Source organism: Crocuta crocuta, unplaced genomic scaffold (genome assembly GCF_008692635.1).
Source record: "Crocuta crocuta isolate KB4526 unplaced genomic scaffold, BGI_CrCroc_1.0 scaffold566, whole genome shotgun sequence".
NCBI classification, from domain to species: domain Eukaryota; kingdom Metazoa; phylum Chordata; class Mammalia; order Carnivora; family Hyaenidae; genus Crocuta; species Crocuta crocuta.
In genome coordinates, this window is record NW_027533114.1 from 554,615 (window position 1) to 566,308 (window position 11,694).

General features: G+C 33.8%; 1 protein-coding gene across 1 annotated transcript in view; it reads left to right on the top strand.

Annotated features, from left to right (window-relative positions):
- The window catches only part of ADGRL3 (adhesion G protein-coupled receptor L3), a 517,257-nt gene extending 508,116 nt beyond the window's left edge, over positions 1–9,141 (top strand). The window contains exon 24 of the mRNA XM_077746215.1: positions 7,367–9,141. Coding sequence (XP_077602341.1) covers positions 7,367–8,166 — 800 coding nt within the window. The 3' untranslated portion in view covers positions 8,167–9,141. The remainder of the gene's footprint in view (positions 1–7,366) is intronic.
- The last annotated feature ends 2,553 nt before the right edge of the window (positions 9,142–11,694 follow it).

Genomic DNA, 11,694 nt, shown 5'->3' on the forward strand with positions numbered 1-11,694 from the left:
ATATATATATATATATGAATTATATATATGCTGGATATTATGAAGTTAATACTTCATTTGAAATATTTAAAAATAATATCCATATGATTATCAGATTTGTAAAATCACCTAATTAGTATGCTTACTATGGTGTACTAACAACCGTGATTATATTTTATTTCAATGTAAGGGATTCCTTTTCTTAGAATTTTAAGAAATGTCAAATTCTTCTGTTGTGTCAACAACTGCTCTCCAAATGTGTGTTTTATTGTAAATGTTGCCTTTTATCCTTTTTTACTTTCATTGAAAACAACCCAGTGGTTTCTGTGAATGAGGGAATGTTGTGTTTATTTGGCTTTTAAACTTTTTTTTTCAGCTTTTGTTTTGTGTTTTGTTTATATGAAAGACTATATTTTGCTTTAATTTTTTTTTATTTTTAGCAAGCATGGGAGTATACTCTTGCTTATACTTTGGGAAAGAGAACATCCTAAATGTGGCTTAATCAACATCGTAAACCATTTTCTTTCTTTCCCATTGATTCTTGGATATGTGCATTATTGGAAACATGTGTGCTTTAGTGGCATATATTTTTGAGTCTAATTAGCTGCCTGCCTGTAATCAGGACTATATCAACTGTTGTCATTCTAAATGTTTCCTTTCTTTTTTTCAAACACATTTGCCTGATTGACCTTTTTTTTTTCTCTGTCTTTCTATGGGGCTGCTCCAGGAGCCATGGCTAATCATCTTATAAGCAATGCTCTGCTTCGTCCGCATGGTACTAACAATCCCTATAATACATTGCTTGGGGAACCGGCGGTCAGTAACAACCCTTCTGTCAGCATGTACAACGCACAAGGTGTGCTGGAGTTTATCTTAATTTTTTTCAAGTGAGAGTCCCATTTTATGTAGCTTTTATGGCCACATTCTACTTTTTGTTCCTTCCACCTGCCTTTTCTTTCTTTTGGAAGCAGACACACAGACTGCCTTTGCCTTCCACCCCTCTTGGTGCTTTTATTTTCCATTTTCCTTAGGTTTTCCGTAGTAACAAATGGTTTCCTTCCTTCTGATAAAAAATGCTTGATTCACCAATATGTGTTTGTTTCTCTGTAATGTTATAAAATGTGTTGTGTCAGTGCTTGTCTTGTTGATTGATTTCTATATTAAACACCTATGTATTTATTTTGAGAAATGAGATATTTGCCTAAGGTAAGTAAAATAAAGGAAGACTTGATTCAAAACTCTTAATGGTATAAGCTCAAGAAAGTAATCTTTGTTATCCCATGAAGAATACTCTAGGCGCAAGGCATCAGTACTGTTGAAAACACTTAGATCAGCTCCATGGAAAATTACATTGAACTAAGCCATGGAGAAAAGAGCTATTCAGTTTGCTATTGAACTGAACAATAACAAGTTAGGCTCTATACTAGCCTGCCATTGCCTATGTGAGCTGACTCAGGACAGCAGTGATTTTTTTTTTCCTGCTATGGCTATGCGTGAAAAATGAGGCTTTGGGATACGGCTCTTCTGAATGATATAAAAACTTAATTACTTTGAATGACACAAAAATTTAATTACATCTCAAGTAAGCATAAATCTCTTTAAAACCACTTATAAGTGTTTGGACAGGCATTACCTTCTCTTAAGAATAAAGATGTATTGGGGTACAGGAAATTAAAAATATTCATATCATATGGAAGAAACCACAGGAAAAGATTATTCAAATAAAAGTGTCCTAAAGGAAAAGTCCTAGTTAGGGATCCACTTCTGTACTATTATATGCAAAAGAAAATTCACTGTAACAAAGAGACTTAAAAGCAGTTGCTTGAAGTTGGGTGTGACAGATTAGCAGTATTTAACTTTCCTAGGCAATTCTCAATAAAATTTCTGTTATTCTTTGTGGGAATCTCTGTGTTTTCTTTTCATTCTCAGTCAGAGATGAAAGATTAGTGGCATGAGTGTGTAAACCTTGGTGTGAGTGGCTATCCCATAAAAGTCTGCTTTTTGCAAAACTGCCATTGGGTGTCTAAAACCTTCTGAGTTTCCCAGATACCTTGCCAGGTACAAAGGATGATTTTATATTATTTCAAAAATTCTGAAGTCAGTAATACAGAGTGACTTCAGGAATATAGTCAAACTGTCTCTCCGTAGGATGAAGTTATTAAGTGAACGTTTGATTTATCAAGTTTCAGAAGACCTGCATGTCTAAGAATCACAGACTTTAGAATCAAAAGAAGGGATAGAGCTCATGAATCCCCTTCTCCACATTGCTGACATTCTGTCAGCCTGTGCCCCTGTGCCCATTTCCTCTAATGGGACCCTTCTCTCCTCGGGATTTCATATATTCAGTTGTTGACATGCTTCATTTGTTATATATATATTTTTTTTTCTTTTTTTTCCCGTCCGCTGAGCCGAAATTTGCCTTTGGCCATGACTCTTTGATTTGCCTCTAGAGCAAAGAAGAGCAAAGTGTTCTGCTCTCTGTGTCAGTCCTTTTAAATACTTTGAAAGCAGCTGATCTGCCTTCTTTGAGTTCTCCATTTCCCTCATAAAACCACCTCAGCACCATCAGTATGACATAGTTTCTGGATCCTTCCTGATGGTTCCCTTCTAAATTGTCTCTCCTTTGTCAGTGTCCCTATTTTATTGTGGTACTCAGTGAAGTGTACATTTCACAACATAACAAGTGTGGCTTTGCTGGACAATTTAGCAGATCTTATAAAGACTTGGGGTTTTCTTTCTTAATTAGGTTAAGTGAGAGATAATTGTGTCATTAAACATTTTACAATGTGCTGACATATTAGTTAAGTTTTCAGTGATGTTACGTGAAGATTTACACCATCTCTGCAAATTAAATCTATTCTACATGATTCACTTGATGCAGAGTTGTTGGATGCAACGAGTCGTTGGAAAAACAGTAAAAATTGTTTTACTTATTTAATATTGTTTCAAAACAAGTAAAAATATAGATCACACTTTGTTTAGCTTTTTTGATTATTCAGATATAATTTTAATGTCTCATGTAATGAAAAACTAACTATTGTTAATCTATATGTTTTCCCTAATTTAGTATCTACCTTGTCTTATTTAATTTTTACTGGTATCCTAAATTGGGGGATTTTTCTAAGAATGGAACAATATTATAAACACTATCAAAGTGAAATTTTCTAGATGCAAATTTAAACTAATACTGTATACATATAAGGTTTTAGTCCTGTGGAATTTATTACTGGATATTGCCATTAGACTTATCAATAAATACACAAATGATTCTTATGAATGGATTTATTGTTTTTGCCAGCAAATTAAGTAAATTCTACTGACTTTTCTTACAAACAGGAGCAAATAATTTTATTAATGTTTCTCAGAGTCAGAGGTGAATTTATTTAACGGTTTAATGTTTTGATATTTTTTTAAGATATTAAACTACGGTCATGCTTAAAATAATTCCTTCTACCACTGACCCCCAAATAAATCTTAGTGATTGTCATATTGCTACTAATCTTATGCTTTCAGATGAATGCACTTAATATTCTTACTCGCAAGGTGAAATCTTACATGAAATATAGGTGGCTCGGTATGTACTAGAGCGGTTTATGTTAATTACCACTTGGTTCTGTTCTATTGGATCTTCTAATTCAGTTGCACTAAGACCGTCCAAGCAAAGGAGCATTCAGATATAAGTATGCATATTTGTTTGTAATGCCTTTATTTAAAATATGTAGAGCTGTGTTTATAGAGTTACTGAGGCATATAGATTTAGGAATAAAGATGAATAATGTACTTTTATTATATTGGTTTCTACCTGTGAACATTTTTAAAACTTCATGCATTGTATTTTTGGACCATTATCTTCTGATCAGGGTTAGAAAATTCTATTTTTGTAAGATAAATCTCACTATAGATTAACCTGTCAAGACAGACTATAGAGAGGAAGTCATGATTTCAGAAAATAATTTACATTTTAAAGTAATTTAATTATATCTTAAAACTTAAAGAAAGACATACCCTTATGACAGGATATAATGAAGAATACATGATAGTAAGAATACAAGATTATATTATAAAATATATAAGTAAATATTCTGTGATTGCTTCAAAGCCCAAGGCAGATGTGAAGAAGAGCTAGATAGTAGGGTATGGAGGAAACCTACAAGATTTTCTTTTTGATCTCAGTTCTGTCACCATTAGCAGGGTTTAGATAAGGTCCAGCCTATTTTGGCTGCAGTTTGCTCATCTCTGAAAGGCAAGAGTTGAACTTCAGTTATCTCTCATGGGCTTTCCAGTTCTAAAATTCTGTCATTTAAGGAAGGAGCCATAATGAGCTTACAAATGATTTGCATCTGTTAGTATACTGGTTTGACTCTTCATTTCAAATGATTTTTTCTAAAGCTATTTTGAAACTTTATTAAGAGAACCTTCCTCTCCATTTTGATATAAAGTTGGTCTCTTGCAGAGAAGCATATCAACTGTTAAGTGCAAAAACCATAGCTTAAAGCAAAGATGAAATTCTAACAAGCCAGAATCTCCTGAAATGATCTAGCCCAATGGATTTCCTGGTTTTGATTTTGTGATGATTTAACCTTCCTGTAAACAAAATCAGCAAGAGCCATCCTTTATGATCTGATTAAAAAACGAGTATTAAAAAAATAATTTTGCTAGGATGTTTTTTAAAGGATCAACTCTAAAAACGTTTGATTGCATGATTGTGCAACAATCCAGAAGAAAACCGGACATTGATGGTAGTATTTTTCTTTCCCTCTCATTGTCTTGTTACAGAATAATGGTTGGATTTAACCTTTTTCTTTTTCCATAGTTACACAACTTTTGAATATGAGCTCCAGAAATGACAGTTCTGATCAGTATTATTCACAAATGATAAGAAGCGTTTGGATAGGTACAGTGGGGGAAAGATAACCATTTTACACTAAAAGAAAAGGTACATAAAGGAAAAAAGACACAAATATGGAAAGCTACAACTGTGGTTTTTTTCTCTGTATACATGCTAAAGATTTCATTTATAATTTTACTGAAAAATCTTAAAGCTAAATAACATTCCTTAGAAGCAGGTATGTTCAAACATACATACACATAAATATGTGCATTATTGAGATACAGTTGTGGGAATCGTCATGGCTTGCCCTCAAATCTTTACTCTCCTTGGTTGGTGTGATAATCTTAACTTTAAAATAGATGTGTTTTTGTTGAAAATTTATAAACTGTAGAAACGCTTATTAAAGACTCATTTTTTTAGCATGTGTTAAGGGGGGGTTCTTATTTTCTGACTAACATTTCAGTATTTTTAATTATGATAAACCATGTAACACAGACTCATGAATTTTGGGGCAGTGGAAATTATTTCCTTTGACTCTTTTTTCTGCATATCATCAATTTGCTTTTTACTCATGTTTCTTCTACTGTCGCTGTAAGCTTACTTGTTGTTTTTTCTTTCCTTTTCTTCATGCTGTCGTTTAGAGCCCTACAGAGAGACAAGTATGGGAGTAAAGCTAAACATTGCATATCAAATGTAATTTTTTTTAGTTCACTTTTATTGCATCACATATAGATGATGTAGTTATTAAAAACAGTTCATCTCACAATTTAAAAACTAAAGAGCCTATGAATCAACTTATATAAATTTACGTTAATAGAGATTAGACGCTTTTGTTGTCTGATTCTTTTATTGTGTCACATAATCAACATAGTTGTTAAGTCTCATGTAATGTTTGTGTGAGTTAAATTGTTTTTAAATTAAGCATTTATTTTTGCTAAGTAATTCATAAACTTTTAATTTTGATTAGTACATTCCATCATACACATATATGTCACATGCAGCATATCTACTTTATTTTTCTCTGGCTGTTTCTGACCTGTACCTAATGCATTGACAACAGAAGTAATACACATGTTTCAATGCATCAGTCACTCAACCATAACCATCATGCATACCATGGCAGCCTTCACAGCAGCAATCACCCATCACATATGGCCCTTTAAAGAGCATTTACTTTTATTTTTCTTAACATTGTGGATTTGTCTACAAGATATCTTATAACATGAAAATAAATCGCTTCACCCTATGTCTGTGATGGCTGCTTTTTGATGAATTTTATACATTGCTGTCTGTAGAAACTGTTACTTGACTACGGAGTATGCAGCAAAAGTCCATATAAAAATCGATACATTTGGGACACTTTATTTAAACCAGCAATGAAGGATTTTGATAAACATAACTGCATCACAGATATAGAATGAATGTTATATTTTCACAAGTTAGCAGTGTATTGAGAAGTTGAATAGAATTCTTCAATTAATTGTTCTATAAAGAAATATCCTTTCTTATGAGTATTGGTTAAATATTTGTGTTTTATTTTCTTTCATGGTTGCATTTGAACTGATTTTGGAACTATTATAGATTCTTGGATTTCTGTTCATTCAAGAGAATGCAAAAACCTTGAAGAAGCATGTGGTTAAATTTTATTTCACTGCAGCTATTACTTCTTCCCAGAATAAAATGTTTAATCTCTTTTAAACTCAAAGCTTAATATGCACACAAAGTCATCACTCATTATGGCATGGAATCTTTAATACTGACACTATATTTTAAGGAATCAGATACCTGTGTCTTACACATTCTTTTGTAGTATTACCTAATGACCCTAAACAATCACTAATGGGTTAATATTGTAGAAAATAATATTAGATACTAAATCTAAATATTTTTGTTTTGAAAGTTCCTCAATGCAAATTATTTTGATGCCATTTATTTGACTAAGCATTATTTCATTATTACATCATTTTGACAAACAACATAATCCTTTTGTGGTTTTGTATGTAGGAATTATTTTTGATCTTGCAAAATTATATATCAAATTGTTAGAAACTACTTGATTCATTTATTTTGACCAGAATATTCAAAGTACCACACATGAATTATGTTAATATTATTCCTATTTTAATGTTAAAAAACATGTAAAATTAAAGGTAATGAATTATTAAATTGACTTTGATGTGTATACATTGAAAGCTGTGAATGCTTACACCAAAATTTTGTGGGGTTTTTTTCCTAAGTTATACCCAAATATGCTTCAAATAGTATCAGGCAATGTTTGTGTGGAAACTGCAAATTTATAGGTTTTTTTAAATCGTTATTTTAAAGATTTAGATGCTTTTCCATTTATAAAGTTTCTATCAATTGTCCAAGTGTATATATAGATGTGTACATATAGACTTAATAGTATTTTTGTGTGTTTCCAAACATTTTATAATTAATTAAACATGGTAGCAATTTACACATACTTCATAGTTGGATGTTTCTGCTTCTGTGTTTGTGTCTGTGTTCCATGGCCAATTGGATGTAAATGTCATAGTGTTTTGTAATCTTTTTCAGAGGGGCTTCTGAACAATGCCAGGGATACAAGTGTCATGGATACTCTACCACTGAATGGTAACCATGGCAATAGTTACAGCATTGCCAGTGGTGAATACCTGAGCAACTGTGTGCAAATCATAGACCGTGGCTATAACCACAACGAGACCGCCCTAGAGAAAAAGATTCTGAAGGAACTCACTTCCAACTACATCCCGTCTTACCTGAACAACCACGAGCGCTCCAGTGAACAGAACAGGAATCTGATGAACAAGCTGGTGAATAACCTTGGCAGTGGGAGTGAAGATGATGCCATTGTCCTGGATGACGCCACCTCCTTTAACCATGAGGAGAGTTTGGGCCTGGAACTCATTCATGAAGAATCTGATGCTCCTTTGCTTCCCCCAAGAGTCTACTCCACAGAGAACCACCAGCCACACCATTACACCAGACGGCGGCTCCCCCAAGACCACAGTGAGAGTTTTTTCCCTTTGCTAACCAACGAGCACACAGAAGATCTCCAGTCACCCCATAGGGACTCTCTGTACACCAGCATGCCGGCACTGGCTGGTGTGCCTGCCACAGAGAGCGTTACCACCAGCACCCAGACCGAACCCCCACCGGCCAAATGTGGTGATGCCGAAGATGTTTACTACAAAAGCATGCCAAACCTAGGCTCCAGAAATCACGTCCATCAGCTGCACACCTACTATCAGCTAGGTCGCGGTAGCAGTGATGGATTTATAGTTCCTCCAAACAAAGATGGGACCCCTCCAGAGGGAAGTTCAAAAGGACCAGCTCATTTGGTCACTAGTCTATAGAAGGTGACAGAAATTTAAACCAACAAAACTGCTAACACCTGGTTGACTGTTCTGAGTTGATATAAGCAGTGGTAATAATGTGTGTACTCCTGAATCTTTATGCTGTTCTTGAAAGACAAACACAAACTTTCAGACATTTTTTTTTTTTAAACTGGGATTTTTAGGTCAGCCCAGGGGAGAAAGATAACTGCTGAAATTCCCCTGTGCCCTCTCCTTTCCTCTCTTTCCCCCCTCAGATGGAGACTTCATTATGTTAATGAACGAGATATGAAGAAAATGGCGCTCATTGTGGCCTTGTTGAATTATGTTGTGTTTGTTCTAACATCTCTGATGCTCAGTTACTATAATTACAAGGACCTGATTTTTAAAAGGCCAGAATGGTTGTTTGAAATTAGTAACAATGCTGCATCTAGATTGGAGTGCTGCACAAACAAACATAAAAACAAAGCAAAACTGTATCACATAGTTGGTTTTAGTCACTCACAACCTGAATTTGCCACAGCGGGAATAGCTGTGGAATACAAAATAAAACAACAAATTAATAATGAAATGGAGGGGAATTCTAGAATTATATGCTAAACGCATATTTTATGATTTGCTGTATTAACTGATGATAAAACTAATGGCAGAAAAAAATTGAACAATTTCTATGTAATGTACAGATACTAGCATTGCACATATAGTCAGCTTTCTGTTCCTCCAGAATTTGAGTCCTGTTAATGTAGTGGAAAAAAAGAGATATTTTTTCTTTTTCTTTCGTGCTGGTCTTGCAAGTTTGTCTACCAGTAAGAGAGCAAAGTTTCCTTCCTTTCTTCTTTCTTTTCTTTTTTCCTTCATTTTTCTTTGCTTTTTCCTCCTTTTTTTTCTTTTTTCTTCTTTTCTTTCCTTTCTTTGTTCCTTTTGTTCTTTAAAATTTCACCTGGCAAAAAATAAATAAATAAATAAATAAATAAATAAATAAATGAAACTATCACTTTATAAAANCTTCCTTCCCTCACTATATATCTTTATTCAGTCAGAATATTTCCAAGAGCATTTTTGCAAATTAGAGCAGGATGAACTTTTATGTTTACAGTACACATCTGTTGTAATGCAAAGCATATTTGGCAAGCAGTTCATCACCAAGACAGTAGCTATGATTCTAGACGTCAAGAGGTGTCAATAGAACTAGTGGGCTTCTGCATGTGAAAAAACGGTATCCCATAGGCGTTAAAGTGCTGAATGCTCAGTCTGATCCCCAAGTGGGCACCCGCACTACCAAGTTTTAAAGGAAATTCTCTCCCTTGTAGGACGAAATGAAAGGTCAAGTTATTTTGAAGTGATTTTTTTTTAAACTCTTCTGTTTATTAACAGGAAAATTTATTTATTTGATCGGATTTTAAGTAATGTAGGATTACAAGAGGTAAATTAGCAGCACATATAATTTTTTTTTAAATTTATGATCCATTTTGTATGGTCTCAAAGTTGGATGACCTCATTACTAATATTTGTTGTAAAAGTGAATCTTGTTTGCCAACCAATAAACAACTGATTGAGATTTAGAAGATATTGTTTTGATGTATGTACTATATGATGAATTATTCTTTTCATTTTTCTCGTCTTTCTTTCTGTTTTCGTTATATATACTTTGCTAACCCTCTATGGCCCAAATGAGCCATGCAGTAGAAATCAGATCCGCCTAGATGAATAACCTAAGCACAAAATTTTACCGTTTTTGCAGACAAAGTAAGTAAACCAAAAAAAATGGGATGGGTATGTTTATTGAATGAAATAAGATGTATCACTTACTATTAACCAGGTTAATATCAGTTACTATGTGATTATTTTATAAAGCAGCAGCCACTCTGCTTACTCTAAAAATCAACTTCAATCAGAGATTTAAGTATTAAATTGAAGGAGGGGGTGAATCATATATTTTCCTTTTCTGTGAGTTCCATTTTGATGTTAGAAATTTAAAGTCATTCAGTTGGCTAAAAGCTGCCAGTTTAATGGCAAAGAGACTATCATTTTATAAAGATAGTAGAAGACATTTTTATGCTAATTTTTCTGCCCCGTATATGAAAAAAAGCCCTTTTATTTTTTTTTATTTTTTTTTTAATAGTTTATTGTCAAATTAGTTTCCACATAACACTCAGTGCTCATCCCCACAAGTGTCCTCCTCCATGCGAAAAAAAGCCCTTCTAAAGAATCTTTCTAGATCTCCAGTTACTGAAGAACCTTTACCAGCGGTGTCCGAGCATGGAGTCCCTTCTAGAGCAAAGCTAGAATGAATTTCCCAAGTTATAATTCATCTTGTAATGTAGATATTTTGGTGACTTCTTTTCTTTTCTTTTTTCTTCCAAATCTGAATACCACCTACCTAGAAATTAATTTCTTAAATTAAAATGAGACGAATAGTTTACGGAATAGCCAGTAATTTCTATACAGTTTAATAATATATGACAAAGGAAAGAATTCTGTGCTGGGCCAGAGTACATCATACTCTTAATATGCACCTCAGAATATCTTACGCATCTTGCCTTTTTAGTCCCTTAACATGAGTAATTTTTAAGCCTCTAGAATTGTTTTTAAGTTGCAGGAGAACCACAAGCTTTAACAGTAATTAAGTTCTCTCATCCCACACTGTGGCAATATTAGCACCTGAAAGGTGGCTAGCCTATCTGTTGCATAGAATACATTTGGTAATGAAAGAGCCCCTTTTAGACAACTTGTCTGAAGTTGGCCTGTGGATTATGAGCGCTTATGCTCCTTTCACCAATTCAGCAGGAATCTATATGAAAGCAGCTCATCAGTAAGAAGCTAGTTTCACAGAACAATGGGGAAACTACCTCAATTCAGCTTGCTGAGGCTGCCAATTCTGATTTTCTGATATTGCTACCTCCCTGCCCGCTATCTTTTATGTGACGTTACATGGAATCTGAAACAGGTAGCCTCCCCAGCTTTACACAGACCAAGTTGAAGAAAATCACTTGAATACATACCTGGTGCAGAAGGCCATTTAGAACTATAAATTACTAGCAAGCTCTTGCATCAAGATGAAAGGCTGAGATGTTTGAATTTGAATACATCATAATTGATGTGCTATCAGAGAGACTTAAGATCCCAAAGACTTTTACAGAAAGACTTGTTCCCCCAAGTTTTATGTGACTCTAGTGAAACAAAACAGTAGATAAAGGAGCTAATTATGTGTACATTTCAATAGAAATTTGTGTATATCTAACATGTATTCATTTAGTCCTTATTACACGAGCAAGGATTGAGTTCTTGAACCTGACTTTTTTTAACATGTATCTTCATGCATAGCTAATGATAAATTAATAATTTTAAAAATTTTTGTTTTTTACCATCTTTGGTTGACTATATTTCAATACCTTGTGCCATTCATTACTTACTTATCTGCCTACTTCTGATATGCTTATCTGATTTTCTATTAAAAAGTGAATTTTCATCAAGCAGGAAGGTTGTACATACATAGCACATTATTTGGATAGCTGGAAGTAAAAGTTATGCCAATAACACAAACAATTA